The sequence below is a fragment of the Geotrypetes seraphini genome, chromosome 18 (assembly GCF_902459505.1).
Source record: "Geotrypetes seraphini chromosome 18, aGeoSer1.1, whole genome shotgun sequence".
NCBI lineage: Eukaryota > Metazoa > Chordata > Amphibia > Gymnophiona > Dermophiidae > Geotrypetes > Geotrypetes seraphini.
Window position 1 is genome coordinate 8,334,085 of NC_047101.1, and position 23,810 is coordinate 8,357,894.

At 40.4% G+C, this 23,810-nt stretch overlaps 1 protein-coding gene across 4 annotated transcripts in view; it reads right to left on the bottom strand.

The window, feature by feature from the left end:
- RAD50 (RAD50 double strand break repair protein) overlaps window positions 1–23,810 on the bottom strand; it is a 62,164-nt gene that overhangs the window by 34,118 nt on the left and 4,236 nt on the right. For all 4 annotated transcript variants that reach the window (XM_033927379.1, XM_033927376.1, XM_033927378.1 and 1 more), the window contains 11 exons: window positions 23,282–23,470; window positions 19,867–19,950; window positions 18,703–18,854; window positions 16,540–16,725; window positions 14,855–15,059; window positions 11,924–12,052; window positions 8,886–9,051; window positions 8,394–8,587; window positions 6,153–6,359; window positions 3,878–4,060; window positions 2,211–2,368 (listed from right to left, as the gene is read on the bottom strand). In XM_033927379.1, the coding sequence (XP_033783270.1) occupies window positions 2,211–2,368; window positions 3,878–4,060; window positions 6,153–6,359; window positions 8,394–8,587; window positions 8,886–9,051; window positions 11,924–12,052; window positions 14,855–15,059; window positions 16,540–16,725; window positions 18,703–18,854; window positions 19,867–19,950; window positions 23,282–23,410 (1,793 nt within the window). In that variant the 5' untranslated portion in view covers window positions 23,411–23,470. The remainder of the gene's footprint in view (window positions 1–2,210; window positions 2,369–3,877; window positions 4,061–6,152; window positions 6,360–8,393; window positions 8,588–8,885; window positions 9,052–11,923; window positions 12,053–14,854; window positions 15,060–16,539; window positions 16,726–18,702; window positions 18,855–19,866; window positions 19,951–23,281; window positions 23,471–23,810) is intronic.

A 23,810-nucleotide genomic window follows, 5' to 3' on the forward strand; every position in this document is an offset into this window, starting at 1 on the left:
TGTGGGAAGGGATGACCCGAACAGAAACTATAATGCAGCAGAGGCAGTTAAAGGCTGAGTGACAGGTTTCAGAATGATTTATCTGAGCAAACAGGTGTTTGCCTAGGTAGACTGTCCTCGATGAAAACGGCCCTTCTTATAGCTGCTTCCACAATATGTACGTGCTTAGCTGGCTTAAAAAAGCTTAGCTCGGGGATTGGGGGAAAAAGGACACAGACTTAAATTTGAAAGGTGAAAAGAAGAGGTGATTTGAATGCCTTAGGTTGTGGCTTTATTCCAAAGGTATGGTACAGTTTAGGGGGCGAAGAACTTATATGCACGACGGAAGAGCGGAACTTGGGTGGGATTGTATGTGATGATCTTAAGGTGGCCAAACAGGTTGAAAAGGTGACGGCGAAAGCTAGAAGGATGCTAGGGTGCATAGGGAGAGGTATGGCCAGTAGGAAAGAGGAGGTATTGATGCCTCTGGTGAGACCTCATTTAGAATATTGTGTACAATTCTGGAGGCCGAATCTTCAAAAAGATATAAAAAGGATGGGGACCGACTTAAAGATCTCAATCTTTATACTTTGGAGGAAAGGCAGGAGAGGGGAGACAAAGATGATAGAGACGTTTAAATACCTACGCGGCATAAATGCGCATGAGTTGAGTCTCTTTCATTTGAAAGGAAGCTCTGGAATGAGAGGGCATAGGATGAAGTTAAGAGGTGATAGACTCAGGAGTAATCTAAGGAAATACTTTTTTTACAGAAAGAGTGGCAGATGCGTGGAACAGTCTCCTGGTGGAAGTGTGAAATGAGTAGATGAATCTGACCCAAAATCAACTGAATAAATGCGAAGAACAATGTCATTTATTCCAATTTCTTTGAGACACAAATGGTAAGTAAGTGGTTAAAGTCAGGTCAAACGAAACAGGCTAGTCTAACTGTGAATCAGTCTAAATACTGACTGGTAAGCGTTTAGCTTCTGGGTGGCCCTTGTGACCCAGAAACTCGATACTGATGACCAACATGGCCCAGCCTTGAATATCCAAACTCAGTTTAGCCCTCAGCGATCAATGGCTTAAAAATCGCTTTCACTGGCTGAATATTCCCTACAGAGTGCCTAGTGACACCACAGATCACGGGGTATCTAGGCTGGAACCAACAGGCTACATCTCCCCAGAAATCAGCTAGGCCGAAGTCAGCAAGTTCTTGATGGTGACCTGAAGCACAGACAGTTGGGTATCAGGCTAGAGAATGACGCGGTGACAAAATTCATCACCGTCCCCGTCCCCGCGGATAACCGCGGGAAACCATCTTCATGTCATTCTTTAAAGAGAGAGGGAAGAATCAGAGTATGAATGGCCACAACCACTGACCCTAAAGCTTTGCTTTGAAGAATGCTGGTGTAGAAGGACTGAGGTTGAAACAGACACTACAGAATGACAGTCTCTGGTATCCAGAGCAGATATTGTGATGTCATAATGCCTCATTCCACCAGTGCCTAAGAGCCAATCACATCAGTGATGTCACAATGGCTTCATTATCCTTGGCTCCCATAAGAATCAGAGTATGAATGGCCACAACCACTGACCCGCAAGCTTTGCTTTGAAGAATGCTGGTGTAGAAGGACTGAGGTTGGAACAGACACTACAGAATGACAGTCTCTGGTATCCAGAGCAGATATTGTGATGTCATAATGCCTCATTCCACCAGTGCCTAAGAGCCAATCACATCAGTGATGTCACAATGGCTTCATTATCCTTGGCTCACATAAGAATCAGAGTATGAATGGCCACAACCACTTTGCTTTGAAGAATGCTGGTGTAGAAGGATCGAGGTTGAAATAGACACTAGAAAATGACATGGGATTATTTCCCGCAGTTATCCGCGGGGACGGGAACGGTGATGAATTTTGTCACCGTGTCATTCTCTATATCAGGCTTACAACATTACTGGATTTGGTTTATCTGCTTAGATGGCAAGCCTTGGGGACAAGAGACAGGACAGAGGGGGCCTGGGTGTTGCTCTAAATATGGGAACCTGAGAGGCAGAGAATCAAAGATGAAGACAGCAAAAACTATCCTGACTTTAGAATTCCATCCCACAAGAGGTCGGACTTTGACGGCTGCTAGCTGAGAATGGTTGAGCAGACTGGATGGGCTACTCAGTCTTTATCTGCCACCATTTACTATGTTATTGTATAAAAGAATTCAAGGGCAGGACTTACTTAAGTTTAGCAATCTTATCCCGAGTCTGATTAATATCTTTAACTTTTGAGTAAATCCAATCTTCCAGTTGGTTTTTGTTTGGAAAATATCCAAGCAAGGAGGACAATTCATCATTGTGTCTGGATCTTATTTTCCTGATTTGTTCATCCTTGTCAGCCTAAGGGGAAAACAAATCATATTTATACAGCTATGGGATTACAAATTACTTCTCCACTGAGCACGTGACATCTTTTACATTTATTTAGTTCATCATAGATCATACCACATGCACAGGTACATTGATGCCTCCATTATAATAACCTGCAGAGTCTTATAAATGTTACAAGAGAAAAAACAATGTTATTTTTAACAGAAATGATCTTATAGAAGTACAATGCTCTTAGAAAACTCCATAAGCATTGCTCGAGGACTGGATCTGAACGAGGACCTCTGCACTGCACTGAATTTAAGGATTCCTGCAGTGTAGTCATTATTACCATACAGAGCTGCAGCTTGTAACTTTCAGAAAAACTTAATGTAGGACCTTTTCCAGAGAATGGAAATTGGTAAAACTAGAGGACATAAATTGAGTTTGAGGGGTGGTAGACTTAGGAGTAATTTTAGGAAATTCTTTTTTACAGAGAGGATGGCGGATGTCCGAAATGCCCTCCTGAGGGAGGTGGTGGAGGAAAACTGTGATGGAATTAAAAAAAAAAAAGAGTGGGATGAACACAGAGGATCTAATTAGAATATGAAGGGGCCCGCAAAGGAGGTGGTTTGGATAGGCTGGAGTGAGCTTCAGCGGCAACTCCAATAGTTGGAAACTAAGGTCAGTACTGGGTGGACTTCTGAGGTCTATGGCCCAGAAATAAAAATACCACCACTTCAAAATTGGCTAAAACACCTAGTCCCTTGGATATGAAGTCAAAAAAATATATATATAAAATATAAATAAATAAATTATTTTTTCATTGGGAGCGCATTTCTATTTATTGGCTTATAATTGGACTATATGATATATGAGGCCATTCTCACCTAGACTTATTGTCTGGTGCTGGTCACCTTTGAGATTTTGCCTGAGCCAGAGGCTTTTGTTGAGGGATTAAAGGCTCATACTGATGTCCATTCTTATAAAGCCCTCTTTATTTTCCCACTGGTTTATTTATTTATATTTTATATATATTTTTTTTTGACTTCTTATCCAAGGGACTAGGTGTTTTAGCCAATTTTGAAGTGGTGGTATTTTCAGTCCATTATTGGCTATTTTCCTTAGTTTGCTGTTCCAGAAATAAAGACATTTTTAGTTTAATCATGAAATTGTGATTACAGGGCATTCAGATCTTTATCTGCCCTCATTTACGACGTTACTATGGTAAATGTGTTCACAGACAACACCTCTCATAGGCTCCATGGTAACAGAAAGCCCATGCCAGAGAAGGAGAGTAACCAAGACAAGGCCTGGTCTAAAGGCCCCATTTAGACATTTGCAGAATTTTCTGCTATAGCGCAGCTGAACATAAAACAGCTACGCACATCTCTTTCTGGAATGGCTTCCTAGTGTGAAGAAAATGGGAAGCAAAGTCCGATTCACTAATCCAGAACTGAATAGCAGAATACCAAGAGACGGCAACCGTGGTTCTCAGTTACAGAATCCATGCCATTAAGACAGGAAGTGATATAAAACTACCTTGTCCTTCTTCAGCATGTCCAATTGCGTTCTGGTCATCGTGTGCATGTTCAGCTGCTCCATCTCTTGGTCCAGTTTACGCAGAGTCCTGTCCAGCTCTCCTTTTTCTCTCTGCAACTCTGCAATGCCTGCTTTTGTGTCTTCTATGCTGCTGGCTCGCTCAGCGTTAACCAGCTCAACTGTCTAATAACGAAAAGCAAATAAAGATTTTAAAATAAATAACAACCCCCCCCAAATCCTCAATTTTTGCATTGCGACTATGGGCACAGATCAGCAGGTACAACTCTGGTTTGTCTTGGTGGACAGACCGGATGGACCATCGGCTGTCATCTCTAGCGGGACGAAGTTAAGAGGGTGGGTCAATAGGGTGGGCAGAATTGATGGGCTGTGGCCCTTTTCTGCCATCATTTTCTATGTTTCTATATTGACTAAGTTTGCCATAAACCTTTTGCACAAAGGAAAAATGGAAGAGAAATACGCACTATTCTCATCTTCATTGCAGTCTTCTCTCACTCCTACCACCTGGGCTTGCTTACATTAGGGAAGGTAGAAACATGGTACACCGACAAATGTGTGCAGGACAACTGCGCCCCCACAAGTGCGTGCACAACAATACCACCCCCGTCAATTGCGCCCCGTGAAATCTGCCCTAAGTGGATATCTGGAAGGCCCTGATTTGCTGAGACTCCTCAGGCCCCGTCCCTTGGGAGGGGCTTGAGGCGCCTCAAGTCCCTCCCAAGGGACGGGGCCTGAGGAGTCTCAGCAAATCAGGGCCTTCCAAATACACTGCTTTAAGGAGTCACAGCTTTATTCCCAGAACTGCAATAAAAGGACAACTGAAAGCCAGACTAAACAAACTGCCCCCAAAGGCCAAATGGGATCGTCACATGGGATCTATTCACAGGGCGAAGGTAGGGGAGGGATCTATTCACAGGGCGAAGGTAGGGGAGGGACATTAGGGTGGGCAGACTGGATGGGCCTTGGCCCTTATCTGCCGTCTATTTCTATGTTTCTATGTTTCAATTCAGCTGGGGGTGCTTAAGTTTTGTTTGCTTTGGAATTTATAATACATATTTTTTAAAAACTAGTTTTTTTTTTGATCATTTATTATTTTATTGTCCTTTTATAAATGCTTTTTGGAAATTGATTTGGGATCAAATAAATTGCGTGCTTGAAAACCCTGTAGCTTTATCATATGACACCATCTTATTTGGTATGTCTATGAGGGCTAAATCTCAAATATCTTCCAATAATAATAAGCTTTTAATGATTCTAACAGGAGTTGCCATTCAACAGATAACTTTTAATTGGAAAGATTACACAAGATTGAATTACTCTTTTTGGTGGAGTACGGTGTGTCATGTGTATAAAATGGAGAGAATATTAGCTGTTAGAAAAGGATGTTTTAAGAAATTTAAGGATGTATGGGGCCATTAATGAATTATTATAATGAATAATCAGTATTTTCCCCTTTTTAATATAGATGGTATAGGGAGGGTGGGTGGGTTTTAGTTTTCTTAGGGTTAAATGGAAAAGATGTAATTACTATATTATGGGATATCTAATATAAAGATTGTTTTATGTGGGGTGGGAAGGGATTAAACTTTTTTCTGTGAGAATTGTAGAAATTCAAGTGGGATTGTATATTATGTGAATGATTTTCTGTACACTTGTTGTAAAATTTAAAATGAATAAAGATTTATTAAAAAAAAAAAAAAAAAGGTTTGACACATTAGGTCCTGGAGGAGTGTTTTGATATCTTTCTTGCAATGCAGTCTTGCACTGGATTGCCTGAAGCTTTATTTTGTAATGGTAGCACATTACAAATTGGTATTAACAATTTCTCTTGCTGTGCACAGGACACAGCAGACCAAAATAAGAAGCTCGTCTGGTGAGCAGTAAGCACCAAAACACACGGGGGCCCTTTTTCAAAGCAATCAGACCACAGTAACCTTTGGTACATTGTGTGTCTAGTGCTTTGAAAATGAGCCTCATGGGCTTCTGTCAAGCAGATGCTTCCATCGAAATATAGCCTTCAATCCATAACCCTGTTCCCCTCTGTCCACCGACCCAACCAACAGATTAACTGTTCCCCTTAACTGTTTGTCTGTCTTGTCTGTTTAGATTGTAAGCTCTTTTGAGAAGGGACTGTTTTCTTACTCTTTGTGACTCCGTAAAGCGGTGCGTGTGTCTGATAGTGCTACAGAAATATAATTCCTAATAGTAGCAGAATTCTGTAAATGTTCCTTCTTTGCTAAAAACAGCAGATTCTTACAGCCTTGGCAAGCTCCTGGTCCAGTTCCTGAATCCTGTCCGCAGAACCTTCCAGCTGCTGAAGTTCGGCCTTCACGTTCTTCAGTTCCAGCTGCTTCTTGTTTTGAATGTCTGATTTCAGGTCGATGGTTCTTTGGAGCCCCGTTTTCTTGTCTCGCATTTCGTCGATCTGCCTTTGCTTCGTGGCCTCTTTCCCAGCAAATTCTCTCTAAGCACAAAATAAGTCCCCAGTGGTGTTAATTCGTAGGATTGTCAGAAATTAATCTTTCACTTTCCCTAGCATTCAAACAGCAGTTACATAAAAGGACACATAAAAAGGAGTCAGGGATAGCCACAGGGAATGTTTGCTCACAGAGAAACCTCTTCCACAAATTACACTGCATGCTTCTTCTTTTTTCCCCTCTTAGGATCATCACAGGCACACAAAACAAGAAACAAAAGTGCTGGTCATTGTTAGGAGAATGAGTGTTGAAATGTACTACAAAAACAAAGAGAAGTGCCTGAGAAATACCACAAGGACATAAAACACGATTGTGAAACAGAGTAGACAGAAAGCATGAAAAATGAGATAAACCGGAAGTCTAAAGCAGCACTGGAAAATGACATTTCACTTTATTTATTTACTGTGCTTATAACACTGGATAAAAACAAAGGATGAAACAGATATATTCACAATAGACCTCACTGTATGTATAACAGGTAATCTGAAAAATAAAAAGAGTCGGTAAATTCAAGAACCCACTTGGCTTCAATACAAGGCAGAAATAGCCGTCTCTAACTTATCAAACCGCTTTACTGCACATCGGCCCCCAACGTAGAGGCTGTGGCTCTGGGAGAAACCAGGGAGACTGAAAAGAAGAGCAATGGATATCGCCCAACTGGGGGATTTACCTTTCTGTGCTTGGGCACCACAAGCGGAGCACACAAACCTGATTCAGTATGCATCGTGGATGTAAGCTCTGATGGAGAAATGCGTGCTTGCTTCCAAACATCTGCTGGGTCATTTTTCATGAGTATGCAATAAAACATTTTTGTAAATTAATGAGGCTACTTCTGGCACTTATGATATCAGCATAACAAGCCAGTGCATTGTCCGTTATCATTCCGTTAAATACGTATTTTTTGAGCCCCAACATTTGACTCATTTTCTGGCTATGTCCCATCTGGACAAGGAGAAAATTTAAGCTTGAGCTCTAAAAGAAAATAGTAACCCCCTTCCCGATCTATAAGTATATCACTACTCCTTTTTGATTATTTTCATTTTTTTAATTTTCTCGCAATTATGATCTTGGATCTAAAGAGGACTTGAGCTAAATTTACCATAACAGTTTTTCTTGTAAACTGCTTAATTTTTTTTTTTTTTTAAAGTATGGACCTATATGATTGTAATATGCATGGTTAAATTTGCTTTCTGTACAAGTTTTACTTGATATTATATTGAAATCAATAAAAAATACTTAAAATAGAAAAAAAAAGCATACCATGTCAAAGCAAGAGGGAGGGTTTTTGATACATCCAGACTCTTAAGCTTTCCTACCTGCTAATAGGAGAATTTCATTTGCCTGTTTTTTTTGAGGGGGGGGAGAGTCAGGAAGACCATCCTTTGGGACAAGAAACCCCCACATATATCAATAACTGAGCTGTAAATCTTGCACTACAGTGTTTCATAAACTATGGGTCAGGACTACAGATGGGGTCCCAAGAGCAAGGCTATCCCCTCCCCATGCCCAGTAAGTGCCAGTCAGCATGGGAGTCAGCGAGGGGGGAATTCATCAAGCTACAATAGGGCCTTAAGTCGCATTACTGTATTTCCCCACATATAGGCCGCAAAAAATGCCTATATGAGTTTTAAAACTGGTAGATAAGCCTCCCCATTGTATTAGCCGCGGCTTATCTACCAGTAACTGGGGCGGCCTATACAAGTTTTTAAATCATCCCCCCACCTTACCTCCCTCGCTGGACAGCCTGAATCGCTGCTGCCTCGAAACACGGCCAGTGGTGCAGGGCAGAAGAGATCTTTTCGATCTCCATCCCGGCTCCGCACTGCTTCCTGCGTGCCGATGCCTTCAGTTCAATTCTTTCAGGACTCGTCAGTTCATGGCTGAAGATTCTACTGTATTCTACCCATTTATAGTTAAGTTTTGAGCAATATACTCCTAACGGAGGAACATCGATCACTAAGAAAAGGAGATCGCCGAAAAGAACTCTGAACTGTTCAGATGTTAAGATAAGCGCTACTTACTGTCTGCTGATTTGCAGCCTCCTCTTCTTTTGCCTGTCTTTCCTTCACCAGCTCGTGAAAACTCTGCACTTGTCTGTCACTGAAGGGAGCTCGCTCATAGCCATCGAACTCCATCTGTATTGCAAATGCCTGGATCAAAGAATCACGTTTCCTGATGTTCTGCTGGTGGCGATCTGCCTGCAGTTGGAGACGCCCTGAAAATGGAGAGAAAAGGCATAGGCAGTTCTTTAAAAAAAAAAAAATCAACTTACGATTCCAGTTTTTAAACCTAAAACAGCACTGTATGTATAGTTGATCTTAGGATTCTATCATCTTATGAGAATTTGCCATGTACAGGATGACAGTATTTCCTTTAACAAGAGTGAAAAATCATGATGTCCATTTCTCTTCATTGTGAGTGTAAAATGAATCTTTATCCAAGAAAACAGCTGTAGTCCTGACAGCCAATTAGCACGCACACAGTGTTGTAGATGAGCAAAAAGTTAGAGATACCCTGTTCCACCAGGAGATCAGATTTCTCTCGGTTGAGTCTCTGGCAGTCCCGATTGGATGAGTCCAGTTCCCGCTGGTACTCCGTTAACCTCCTTTCCTTCTCTCTCACTGTCCGCTGGTGGTTTTGGTACATCTCACTGAGCTGCTCATCCGTTCCCTGAAACACCTGGGCAACAGAAACACAAAAAATGGCATTTACAAGCTTGTCTTTAATTCAATCTATTCTTTTATTTGCATTTAAATTTTATACATCAAAAAATTCACTTTGAAAAGAAAATTAGAAATAGGCACAAGCTAATTAACCTCCTTTTTTACAAAGCTGCGTTAGGCTTTTTTTTATTGCAGTTGTATTAGCTCCGACTCTCGTAGGAATTCTTTGAACATTGGAGCCAATACCGTTGCAGCCGGTGATAAAAAAAAAGCCTAATGTGGCTTCGTTAAAAAAAGGGGGTGGGCATGGAAAATCATTACCTAACATTAGTAAAGGAAAATGCAAAAAAAAAAAAAAAAGCCCAAAACAAAACAGCTACAAACCATTCCTCCCCATTTTCATGCAAGAGGAAGAAATGTGAAATGATTAACTGAGAATACATCATTAAAAAAAATTAATGCAGAGCTTTAGAAGTATCAATGCTAGAAATCCAATCCAAACCAATCCTTGGTTTTATATACCGATTCATCCCTTACAAGAAGGTTGACAAAATTTCCTAAATTTAGCTAGAGAATAATAATCTAATCTAATCTTCAATTTATAACCAGGTAATGAGTATAGAAACCAAACCAGGTCGTGCATGTGCAAGACCGGAGGGTTAGGACTTCGATAGGAAGACAGGACTTAAATGAGAAACCAAGGTGGCAAGGGAGCCCCTTCTGGTGATACAGACAGGTCGTGACCTGTTTGGGCCGACGCGGGAGCGGACTGCTGGGCAGGATGGACCTGTGGTCTGACCCGGCAGAGGCACTGCTTATGTTCTTATGTTCTTATATACTGGGTCATCTCCCAATGGAGCTCGATTCGGTTCACATGTAATTGACTAGCGTATATAAGAAAGAGAGCATAGAGAGAAAAAAAGCTGGATTATCGCCAGTTCTTTGATACTATAGTTAAGCCATTTAAGTTTTGTGTAAACAGCAGAGTTTTCAGGGCTTTACAAAATTGTTGTAGCTGTCCTATCAGTCTAATGGAGTCAGGAAGTCCATTCCACATCTCTACCAGCTTGAAGGCAAAAGGTTGACTAAGCTTTCCTATAGATTTAATACCCTTAAAAGAAGGGAAAGATAGTTTATATCTCTGTGTGTTCCTCAAATGGCAAGATCTGAAGGGGTTACAATATAAGGGAACTAAAGGATCAAATATTCTATAGAGAAGCTTAAAGATAATATATGCACATTTAAATTGAATCCTGAAGCCAGTGAAGCTTTCTCAACGAAGGAGAAACGTGATCGTACTTTCGCTTCCCGAATATAAGCTTAGCTGCCATATTTTGTATCAGCTGAAGTCGTTATAGACTGCCCTGCTTAATACCTAAATAAACTGAATTACAATAGTCTAGCTGGGCAAGCACAGTAGATTGTACCAATACTGAAAAATGTTCTTGATGGAACAATGATCTAACTTTCCTCAACATATGCAGATTTAAAAAACCCACTTTTTTGTCAAAGAATTTATCTGTTCGTGAAATGAAAGTGATGAATCAAGAATAATACCCAATACTTTAGAGGAAAAATCTATGTGCAATGAGATACCTGTATTCAGTATAACAGAAGTAGGAAGTTTTTCTAATCTTGGTCCAACCCAAAGCAATTTGACTAGCAAGGGGAGAGGCTTTTCAGACTGCAACAGACCCCTCTTCAGAAATGCAGTGTGTGACTTCCACAAATGACTGCACTTGGAGAAAGGACTCCCTGTAATCTCAAAAGCTCATGTATGATATCACCTGTGGATAACACTTATCTCAGCCCCCCACCCCGCCCCCCAAAAAAGGAATATTGCAAAACTAATTTTCTTCAGGATCAAAATAGCTGCTAGAACCCTGAATTACCAAACGGGGATCCTATAGGGTGAACAAAACTTAAAAAAAAATCAGTGGCTATTTTAGGAAAACAACTTCTTTTCCTCCATAGGTATGGCTATTTTTTTTAGTACCATATTAGCATTCGACTTAAAATAAGAGGCATTTCTTGACTTGACTTGATTTTTCCTTGTGTATTAGTAACAAGATAGAAGTAGAGGTAGGTTATAGGAATAGTCAGGGACCACTTCACAGGTCATAGGTCTGATGGGCCACCGCGGGAGCGGACCGCTGGGCGCGAAGGACCTCTGGTCTGACCCAGTGGAGGCAACTTCTTATGTTTTTATGTTTTATTTTTCGCCATACTGTTAGAAGTACTTTTCTTAATGTGATAGGCAATTATAAGTATATTTGGAAAGGGAGGGATGGGAGGTAATTTATAGTATAAAATGACTGTAGAATTTCAAGTGAAGAATGTATATTATGATTTGATTTATTGTACACTTGTTTCCATATTTTAAAAAATGAATAAAGAAATATAAAAAAAAAGAAGTACTTTTCTTTTCCCCCAAATTATTTATCCCCTTTCCGAAACTGGCCTTCAATAAGAACAGACTTCTTCAGTTAAATAACACAGGTCTATGCTGGATATCTACATACAGGGTTAACACGCGTTCCAGTCACGAATGATGTAATAAAACCCCAATCTGCTTATGATACCATACGCCATGGAAGGAAGAGCTTTCAAAAAAGAAAACCTGAAAATGTATAATGAAAGAACACTCTCAATCTTTGTTTTTCCCCCACTGCATAGGACATCTGGACAGCTTTTAAAATCCTCACTAGACCAAGGCCTTCAGGGACCACCACGGTAGCAGCAATTGTCTTCTATCTTTTCTTGGGCCTCAACGCACCACAACTAGGACTACCAGCCTTGATTGATAAAGAATAGAAGCACAGACTGCCTGTCCCACGTGCTGCTTTTTAATTGTCACTCATGTCTATTCTAAAATCTAGCTGACAAACCTTTTCCATTTTTTCTTCCAGATCATGGTTATCTTTCTCCATCAGCTTCTTCCTGCTCTCCAGGGCTTTTATTTCATTGTCCAGCCTCATGACTTTGCAAAGATTCTGGTCAATATCTGCCAGACGAGCCTGTAAAATGAATCAACATGTCACTGAAAGGGATTCTGACCACAGGTCATAGGTTATCACAACTCATGTGAGAACATTTAGTTACTGGATCATGGCCCAAAGCCCTCATTTTATCTGTTATCCAAACATATCGAAAATGCATTCACAATAGTACAGAGTTAAATCCGAGCCCTTCAACAATATCAGTGAAGCACGTTGCCATGAATTAAACTAATGCAAGATGCACTGCCTCCACTGTATGCAAATCTCTCTCATGCAGATTTATTTCAGATATCCTAAATGACTGGCTGGTTGCATCCCGAGGACTGGATTGGGAACCCCTGCATTAGAGCATCAGCACACTTTATCTTGGCCTGGCAGAATTAAGGTAATCAAGTACTGAACTGCTTAGAAGACAAGAGAGAAGAAAAGCAAGGTGAAGAATTAGAAGGTGAAAAAGGTGATTGTCCAACAAAGAACAGTAACAAAAAAGAAAACCAAGAAGCTCAGCGGAGGCAACTTCTTATGTCTTATGTTCTTATGAGGCATAGAAGGATATGGGTGACTAAAAATTACGCCAGGTGTACACCTGGCAGGGCATCCGCGTGTGCGGATCGCCGGACTAGATGGACGCTGATCTGATCTGATCTGGAGATGGTGCTTCTTATGTTCTTATAAGCTGGTCTAATAGTGAAAGAGAAAAATCATAAGATGTAGGACGTATTGCCTATATCAGTGGTTCCCAACCCTGTCCTAGAGAACCACCAGGCCAGTCGGATTTTTGGGATAGTCCTAATGAATATGCATGAGATAGATTTGCATATAATGGAGCTGGCAGGCATGCAAATCTGCCCCACGCATATTCATTAGGGCTATCCCCAAAACCCAAATGGCCTGGTGGTCCTCCAGGACGGGGTTGGGAACCACTGGTCTATACTTTCACTTATGCACTCTGTTATAAATGACCTCCTTTCTTGGCTAGCAGCGCATTTTCTCTGCCCTATCCTCTGTAATTTGTATCTAATTGAACTTAGATGTATTTTGCACTTGTTATGTTTTAAATGTACACCGCTGAATACTTACGTCAACGGTGGTACATCAAGAAAAATAAACCCAATCCCTATGTCAACAATATTTTCAAATTCTCCGGAATTTTTCTGTTCTCTATACTGTTTATTTTGGGTACAGTTGCTATTAGTCTGATTGAAAAAAAATCATACACATCTACACGCTTTTTAATCAAAAAATCATTAAACGTTATTTCTTGTATGATTATTTATGTAAGCATTTAAATACCACTTAAAGTATAAGTGGTTTACACTCAAGCATTTTTCCCTTTCTGTCCCGGTGGGCTCACACTCTATCTAATGTACCTGGGGCAATGAGGGATTAAGTGACTTGCCCAGGGTCACAAGGAGCAGCACAGGATTTGAACCCACAACCTCAGGGTGCTGAGGCCTTAGCTCTAACCATGTGCCACACACTCCCCCACACTTAAACCTTTTGCTGCACTGAAATTCACCTTGTTCGACTTTAAATTGTTTGAAAATAACTAGTAAGGCAAATCAGGAATGAATTAAATTCAGAAAAATGTGATCAACTTCAGATGTAGAGGGAGAAGCGTTGTGTGTAGAGGGAAGGGGAGGGGAAAAATGCCCTCTCCCACTTTTTCATTTCCTTTCAATTGGTTATGAGATTTAGTGGAGCATCATGAATTGCACCCAGTGATCATCGAGAGTTACATTTTTGCATGCTAAAACATTCACTGCACCATTCCTTCCACAGTCCCAACTGCTAAATCATATGATCTAATCTCATTCTCTTCATAGCACATGCAGTCATCTCTAAAATCAGGACAAGCAGTGGAAACACGGATAAAGCTGGACCTCTATTTTTGTGTGGTCAGAAACCAGATCTGTAGTTCAAGCAAAGGATGAATATGGTCCATTATTATTTTATCCATACAGGAGTGACTTCAAGATGTACTGCATATACTCGAATATAAACCGACCCGAACATAAACCAAGGTAACCTTTCCCCCCCCCCCAAAAAAGGAAGAAAAAAAAGGTTGACTTGAATATAAACTGGGGGAGTTTATATTCAAGTATCCCAACTTACATCCGGCCCTCCTTTCTTCCCTTCCTAGCCAGCCCCCGATGCCCACTGCAGATCTACCTGAAGCTCTGGTGGTCCAGCAGTGAGCTGGGACAAGAGTGATCCTTCCCACATCTTGTCCCAGCTGACTCTAAACTATCCCATCTCCCTGACCCCTGTAGACCTTACCTTTAAAGCCCTGGTGTCTAGTGATGAAGTGGGGTAGGAGTGATCTTCCTAAGCTTTGCTGTGAGTTCCCACTAGCCTCACTAGTTCCCATAATCTCGTGAGACTGCAACAGGAACTTGCGGCAGGCTCCTGACTCGCTTCACCGCTAGACCACCAGGGCTTTAAAGGTAAGGTCTAAAGGGGTCATGGAGGCAGGTGAGATGGTTTAAAGTCAGGGACAGGACCCAGGAAAGATCACACCTGTTCCAGCTCACTGCTGGAGCTCTAGGGCTTCAGGCAGCCACACGGGAGGGGAGGTCTAGGTGGGGGACTGAGGGGGCACAGACCAGAGGACTCAAATATAAACCTAGACCCCCATTTTTGGGCCATTTTTTTGGCCCAAAAATCTCATTTTATATTCAAGAATATATGATACATCACCTTAAGTAGTTATTTGACTGAGAGGGTGATGCAGAAATTTTTTAACTAAATAAAAGATGGGTAAAACAAAATCCCTAACTAAAAATATATTTTAAAACCATTCACAAAGAAATACCGAACCTTGAGAGGATCCAGCTGATTTTCAATAGACTTGACATGCTCTTTGGATGCAGCCAACTGAGCTTCCTTGTCACGGAGCTGGTCCTGGATTTCCTGTGCTTTGGTTCTGTTCTGTTTCAGGTATTTCAGTTCTGTCTGACACTCTCTGACTTTCTGACCTTGCTTTTGACGCACTTGACGCAGGGTTTCCAAAGCTTTAATGTACCTTATGAAGAAAAGACAGTTCTCTCAATTTAGTCAAGATGGAGAACAGTCAATTGAGGCTGTCACCGCTAGGGGGCCTAAATTTTATTTAGAAAAAGCACTACAGCACTCTGATTAAAAAACACAGATTGATTTCTATGATCTAAGGCAGTGGTTTCCAAATCAGCTCTTAGAAGCCACTCAATCTATTTTTCAGGATATCCACAAAGAATATGTATGATAGATTTGCATACAATGTAAGCATGGATGTTCTGAAAACTAGACTGGCTGGGTATACCCTGAGAACTGGGATTAGCAGACAGCGTAGCTGGTTTTAAGAAAGGCTTGGACAATTTCCTGGAAGAAAAAAAGTCCATAGTCTGTTATTGAGAAAGACATGGGGGAAGCCACTGCTTGCCCTGGATCGGTAGCATGGAATCTTGCTATTCTTTGGGATTCAGTATGGAATGTTGCTGCTCTTTGGGTTTTGGCCAGGTACTAGTGACCTGGATTGGGCGTGATTTGATCTGACCCAGTAAGGCTATTCTTATGTTCTTATGGGATAACTACTTGGTAACAGAACGGAACAGGGCCCAATAAGTTTTCCTCTATAGCTGCATTACAAAATGTCTTCGTGAGCACACAGATTTCAAGGCTAGGCCCAATGGCTCAGGCCCAATGTTGTGCACTGCCATGCAAGAGATGTGGGTTCAATTCCTGAGCCCAGTTATCATTCGTAGAAATCAGCCAGGATTTGGGGATATTAGGCAATTCCTGATGCTGCTGCCCAGGTGCCAGAGTCACTCAGGGTTAAGATCCATGTGAACTGAGGTATGGAGGGAGCTATGGTCTCTGGCCTCTAGCCGATGACAGAGGAAGGTTAAAAATTAGATCAAATCTTCAGGTAGCTGTCAATGAAGGCTTATGGTGCTGTCTCTGTTTCTCATTGAGTATCTAGGAAGAAATGGCCAGTTCAGAATTATGTATTTATTTTAGTATTTATAGACCACTTATAGGCTAAGTGGTTTACATTCAGGTTCTCAAGTATTTTTCCCTATTTGTCCCGGTGGGCCAACAATCCGACTAACGTACCTGGGGCAATGGAGTGACTTGCCCAGGGTCACAGGGAGAATGAACCCCCTCCTTCCCCCTCCCATCCAAACACTCAAAATTAAAAGGAAATCGTGCAAAAAAAAATATTTTTAAATGTGGACACAGTAATTCTGGGAGGAAATGAGATATGAAGAGACAAAATTGGATGTGCAGGCGATTGCCTTTGTGACCATCCGTTCCCTTCCCCCGTTTCTCCAGAAGCAGCTGGACTTGCAGGACTAACTGCAGAAAGAAGGACAACCCAAGTTCAAAGTCCAGAACGAGCCAAAAAACCTCCCTCCTTGGACTGGCTCATATTTCTGCAAAGGGCGCCAGGCACGATGACATCAGAATTTTCCCCGGCCCATCCTTCTCAAATAAGCTGTCGGTTTCTGGGACCGGTTACAAACCTTGTGGCTGAAAAGATTTCATCAAACTTTATCTTCAGCTGTCTTCCCTCGCTTAAGGGCCAATTAGAATCTTCTTGATGACAGAAAATGACACTGTTAAGCACGGCTGTGGAGACACCGAGGGAGCTGATCATTTCTCGATCCAGTTCTGCACATTTGGTGCTAAGGCTTACTTTCTCTCCATGTCTAGAGGGAAGAAAAAGAAAGAAAGGAGAGCACAATGGTTGGGCTTAGAGCAGTGTATCGCAAACTGTGTGCCGTGGTACCCCAGTGTGCCTCCTGAGAATTCAGGTGTGCCACGGTACCCTGGGGAAAAGGAGAGGTGCTGGTGCCAGCTGACTGTCTACAGGACGCGCCTCTCGCAATCTCCCGATGCCGGCACCTCTTCTCTCTGCTGGCCCTTCTCGGCACAAGGCCCGTTTGAAGGGCCTTTGCGCATGCGCTGATAGCGACGAGCTGATGACACGCATGTGCGTGATATCATCACGCCGATGCCAGTGCGTTTCCGGGTGTTTCGAGCCGGGGACGCTAGGTTGAGTGTGACACTGGCTTAGAGGATTATCAATGTCAAACTTCTTTTCACAGATATTTATGAAATGCGTTTCCCACCAATTTCCAATTCTGAAATGTAGATTACAGCAGATTCCATGCCTAAATTTCCGCACATATCCATCAATCGATTCTAATTAATACCAACAAGTGCTTGTTAAAATGCCAATTATCAGCATTAATTAGCTCATTAGTCAATTTAATTGCGGCATGCAATTTAGGAACGTGACCAAAGCTGCGCGCACAATTTTTGGCGCTTTTTATAGAATTAGGGTGTAAGAGAAGAAAATACGTAGCAAGGGGGAATCTTGGAAGTGACTTGCTCCAAGTTTCCAAGTTTATTTCCAAGTTTATTAGTTTTTGATATACCGATCATAAAACAAATATCTGACCGGTTAACAATTAAAAACAATTTGCATAAAATAGAAGAGTAAGAATTAGTTATTGGTGGTTTGGAGATGTTAGTGAAAACATATTAGACATATACAGAACGAACATGATTGTGAGGTAAAAAAAGGGGAGGAAGGGAAAAGTTACATATTATAAGAGGAAATGAGATAGAGGGAGGGGATAGAACATAAAGGAGAAGGGTGCTTGGTATAAAAGTTATCCGCAAGAATAGAAGAAAAATTAAAGCTAGAGTGAGAATATAAGAGGATAGGAAAGATTAAGATTTATTAAAAGCATCTTGGAATAGGAAAGTTTTAAGATTAGTTTTGAATTTAGTTAGATGGATTTCATCCCGAAGAAATTGAGGGAGAGAGTTCCAGAGAGTAGGTGCTGTTATGGCAAAATTAGTCTTTCTTGTATAGTATGATTCTTTTAGAGAGGGGATGAAAAGGAGTTTTTGGTCTGTAGATCGTAAACTGCGTGGAGAACTTTGAGGGATTAGCAATTTATCTAAAAATAGAGGCAGATGGGAAAGTTTGATTTTAAAGGAAAGTAAAAGGATTTTATAGATTATACGGTGTGTAACTGGGAGCCAATGAGCCTCCTTAAGCAGAGGAGTAACGTGCTCAAATTTGCCTGTTTTGTAAATGAGTTTAACAGCGGAATTTTGTATGATCTGCAGACGGCGTAGTTCTTTTTGGGGTAGACCATTTAGTAATGAATTGCAGTAGTCTAAATGGGAGATTACTAAAGAGTGAATAAGGGTATTGATTGAATCGGTATTTAGGATGGAGATGAGAGAACGAATGATCCGAAGTTTAAAGAAGCATGTTCTGACTACAGTACTTATGTGATCGTGGAAGTTGAGATCTCTGTCTAATGTGACGCCTAGTAATTTTATTTTAGTGTCCATTTGTAAGGGTGTGGATTTAATGTAAATAGTTCCGGGCAATGTTTCGGATTTTTTGATAGGAAGGAGTAAACCACAAGATTTAGTAACATTAAGTGAGAGTTTATTGGCGAAGAGCCAATCACTTAAGATGTCTAATTTAGAGTTAAGATCTTGAATATCCGATAAAATGGAGGTATTAATGGGGTAGAGCAGCTGGATATCATCTGCATAAGCGAAAATTGAGAATCCTAGTGATTGTGCCAGGGAAAGGAGAGGGGAAAGAAAAATGTTGAATAGAAGTGGGGATAAAATAGAACCCTGAGGAAGCTTACTTTATTCTGGTGATCACCCCTTCCAAGGTTTTAAATTCGGTTTTCTTGCCTTTCTGGGTACAGACCATGGATCTTTGCACAGCTACAACCTCACCATTGACATTTCGGAACTGCAGGCGGATCTGGGCTCTAACATCTGTCTCGTGGGCAACCTGGATCAACAACAACATAGCTGAAACTCAAGACGTCCTGAACTGGCGCTTGCTGAATATCTTATTCTGAGCACAAATTTTACCCAGGACGTATATTTTCCCGCAAAGCCCATAGTATACAAAATTCAACTTTACTGAAAACACTGAGAATTACATATGCCCTGTACCTATAAATTCAACCTTCTGGTTGTCTACAGTAAATTAGCCTTAATGCCCTAATATAGCACCACATACATAATCACCACTGACATCCCCAAGAAATGTCCCCGTTTTCATCATTTATCCTGATGGAAGATTCACCATGGAAGATTCACTATAGAGCTCTGTCAAGTTTCAAGTTTATTAGGATTTTATATACCGCCTATCAAGGTTATCTAAGCGGTTTTACAATCAGGTACTCAAGCATTTTCCCTATCTGTCCCGGTGGGCTCACAATCTAGCTAATCTGTCCAATGTTTCCCAGTAGGGTTGACCAAAACAAAAAAGAAACACTGCGGGAACAGTTGTTCTTGGCGTAAAAATTTATTGGTGCATAAAATAAAATCAACTAAAGGGCTAAAATACAATAAATACGATAATCCCAAAACAAGCAATGCAAATGATATAGATCTAATAAAAGTCAGTATATGATACAGACCCAACATGGATCGGGTTTCGGCTAAGAAAGCCTTCCTTGGGGGTCCTATAAAAATTTCTCTTTCTCTCTAGATTCTCCAAATTAGGTACTTTGTAAACCATATGATAATAATAATAACTTTATTCTTCTATACTGCCACAGTCAAATGACTTCTAGGCGGTTCACATTGAAGAAGGCTGGACAATCAGCAAATTACAGAATGCAAGAAGTGAGGGTACAACTTATTACATAAGAAATAGATAAAAGGAAAATATGCATCTTAAATATGTAATATAGATCTCATGTATGCAACCCAAGGAATAAAGCTGGACAATCTGACCTTAAGTACTTCATTTTAACGGTACTATTCTTCTAAAACCTCAATGATCAACATACCTTTGGATCATGAACAAATGTGTTTCCTTTGGTGCCTGGTGGGAAATCTCCAGTGGTGACATATTTCAAGCATTCAATAATGGTCTGGGTAAACGTATGAAATGAAATAGGTATTAATGTGAAGGAAGATGCTGCCTGATACAGAAACTGTGATCTACATTTGTATATCAATCAGATGTGCAAGCAGCAGAAATGTCAGCTGCCTTCGACCTAGTTGACCATTATCTTTTGACAAAGAAACATATAAGTACTTGCTAAAGTAGTTTCTCTCAAACTGTGTGCCCCAAAGAGATTCTGAGTGTGCCACGAGAGATTCCACAATTTTTAGAAATTCCCTTTATAAGTATACACTACAATAGATGACTCAATTGTTTGCTAATGCTTTCATATGCTAAGATATATTTCAGTTGATAATTGCCTTCTAAAAGTCTTTCATTGCTTGCATCCTGTCATGTTGAGATCCGAAAGCTAAAACTAAGTGATGCTTGCATTTTTTGAATGATAATTATTTTTTTATCCTATTTAAGTTACTCTAACAGGGTTTTTGCCTATGATAGAATTTTTGGGAGGGGAGCTAATGAGTTATTTAGGCTCCCTTCTATAGCTCCGGAGCACTGATTGCCCACAGCTTCTGAGGCATTTCCCTGATAAAGATATACATAAAATATACTCGAGAATTTAGAGATATATGTTCTTTGATTATTAACCCATAACAAATATGTTAACACCAATATTTTATTTGTACATTTTATTATGCTGTACATCGCCTAGCAATTTAAATAGGCGATTCATTAAGAACAAATAAACTTGAACTTATTCTCCAGTTCCTCTTGTTTTTTCATTTTGTCATAAGGAAATACATAGTTGTATACGGTATATACATTTTTTTAATAAATAAATTAATAATGTACGTCACGTATGCAAGAGTCTGTCAATGTCATGTCTGTGTGCATAGGGATGCAACTGCCCAGACAAACATCATATTTTAGCGTGATTGGTTCTTGAAAACTAAAGGCAAGTCATTTTATTTTTATTTTTTATGCAGTAGTTATCCTAACTTGAGCAACAAAGCAATCAAGGCTTTGTTACCATTTGGATCGTCTTATCTTTGTGAACTTGGATTTTCAGCTCTGACAAATTAAATTAAAAAAAAAAAAAAAAAGAGAATGACTGCAGATTTCAAATGATGAAATATGTGTTTGCTTGTCGACTATCCAGCTGCGTTTACAGTTAATTTGCACTCAAAAACAAGCCCATCCATCACATTGATTAGCAATTCTATTCTATCTATTTTCAAGTTTCAAGTTTAATAAATTCTTTGATTAGATCGCAAAATCTCATTTCAATGCGATTTACATCAGATAAAAATCAGAGAAAATAATAAAATTCACATAGATCACATATACTGCTAACTGACATTGAAACAGGGAAAAGGGCAACTTAAAATTACAATATTAAAAAAATAAAACCAAAAATAAAATTGGGTATGGGTTTAGTATACACAGGATGGGAGACACATACCCACATATTTCAGTGAACCTCCTCGTCCTACCCCAAAATATAGTAAGACTGATCTATTAAAAAGCGTCTTTAAAAAGCCAGCTCTTTAGAAGACTTTTAAATTTGTTCAATAGTTTTTCTTCTCTAAGGTTAAGTGGAAGTAAGTTCCAGATTTGGAGGGGCCGAAACAGAAAAAATCATGTCTCTCCTAGAATATATAACTTTTAAAGAAGGGACTGTTAATAGGGCTTTGTCTTCTGATCTTAAGGATTTTAATGGGAAGTATGGTATTAAATATCTTTCTAGAAATGTCGGGGCTTTATTTATGAGTATTTTATGAGTAAGTAGAGGTATCTTATAAGTGATTCTATGGATTACTGGTAGCCAGTGGTTTTCCCTTAAAAGTGGAGACGGAGGAAGATATCTTCCTTTTCAAGGGTCCCACGACAACAAAAGGGCATCCGTGGAAAATTAGGGGAGGGAAACTACGAGCTGACACCGGGAAATTCTTTTTCAGAAAGGGTGGTTGATCGCTGGAATAGTCTTCCACTGCATGTGATCGAGGCCAGCAGCATGCCTGATTTTAAGGCCAAATGGGATCGTCACATGGGATCTATTCACAGGGCGAAGGTAGGGGAGGGATCTATTCACAGGGCGAAGGTAGGGGAGGGACATTAGGGTGGGCAGACTAGATGGGCCTTGGCCCTTATCTGACGTCTATTTCTATGTTTCTATGGTGTTACGTGATCAAATTTTTTCTTTTTCATAATTATTTTTATTGCGGTATTTTGAATGATCTGGATTCTACGTATTTCTTTTAAAGAGGCTCCTTTATATAGGGCATTGCAATAATCAATTTTTGATATTACCAGTGAATGTATTAAAATATTTAGCGCTGATTCATCGAGAAAAGCTGATAGTGATCTAATCATTCTTAGCCTATAAAAACATGCTCTTACTAATGTGCTAATTTGTTCATGGTAATTCAATTTTTGATCTAACATAACTCCCAGAATTTTCACTTTTGTAACTGCTTTAAGGATTGTTTTATTCATAATAATATCGGTTCCTAGTTCTAGCCCCTCTCTACAAGGAAAAAGTATGATTTCAGTTTTAAATGTATTAAGTGCTAGCTTATTGTCCTGTAACCATCGAGTAATTTTTTGTTGGTTTTGCAATTTTATCATTTCAATTATAATGTGCCACGAAAAACATCTGCTCCACTTAGGCCCTCTTTTACAAAGGCGTGCTAAGCGTTTTAGCGCGCGCTAAATCAACGCGTGCACTAACTGCTAACGCGTCCATAGGATAACATGCACGCGTTAGCGTACAGCGCGCGCTAATATTTAGCTTAGCGTGCTTCTGTAAAAGAGGGGGGGTGTCACGAAAAACATCTGCTCCATTTAAGGCTCCTTTTACGAAGCTGCGTTAAGAGCATTAACGCACGGAATAGCGTGCGCTACATTGCACCGCATGCTAACGCCAGCATTGAGCTGGCGTTAGTTCTAGCCGCGTAGTGCGCGGTAATATCCCGCGTGCGCTAAAAACGCTAGCGCACCTTAGTAAAAGGAGCCCTTAGTGTGTCACAAAAAAACATTTATTTCATTTACTGTGCCCAAGCTAAAAAAGTTTGAGAGACACCGTACTAAAGTCAGGACTATTCTTAGGGACTTCGGTTCTACCTCCAACTCCCACCCAGAAACTTTGATGGTGGAACTTGCACCAGTAGCCCGGTGCCTCTTTACGTCATTGCTCTCACCACCACAGAGCTTCGACTTGGCCTGACTTTGGGAAATATAAGGTCAAGGGACAGGAGGAGATGAGGGGTGTTTGGGGGTCACACGAGAAAAGGAACATGTGCTCTAATTTGGTGTGAAAAACAAGAATAGAAACACTCTCTCTGCGAACGACTTACTGTTTTTCCAGCACCATTCGGCCCCACTAAAATTGTCAGGGGAGTAAAGAATGTAATGACTTGTTTGTGTTTGTCTTCGATTCCAAAACTCCGCACGCCAAGGATGCTCATTTTATCTATTTTAGACATCTTTGGTGATACTTTTTCTTCACTTCCAATCTAACACAAGGCATTCAAATTGAATTTGCCCTAAAATACAAATATATACACATTCTAGTCAAGGTTTATACAAATAATTGTCTAGTGAACACTTTTCCCCCCCCCTAGTAACAGTGAAAATCATTGCAAAATTTTTTTCGGTAAAAGGTTAAAAATATCTCCTCTGATTTCCTAACTTTTGATGTAATTTTTAGATTGTTAGTAAGACATGGGAAGATTGCATTCAGAAGACCACATCAACAAGAGGATTTTTTTTTCCTTTTAATATTTAGTTTAGGGGATCCTTTTATCAAGCTGTGGTAGGGGTTTAACATGCGTAATACCGCGCTTTAAACCGCCTGTTACGCTAGCCGTTAACGCCTGCATTGAG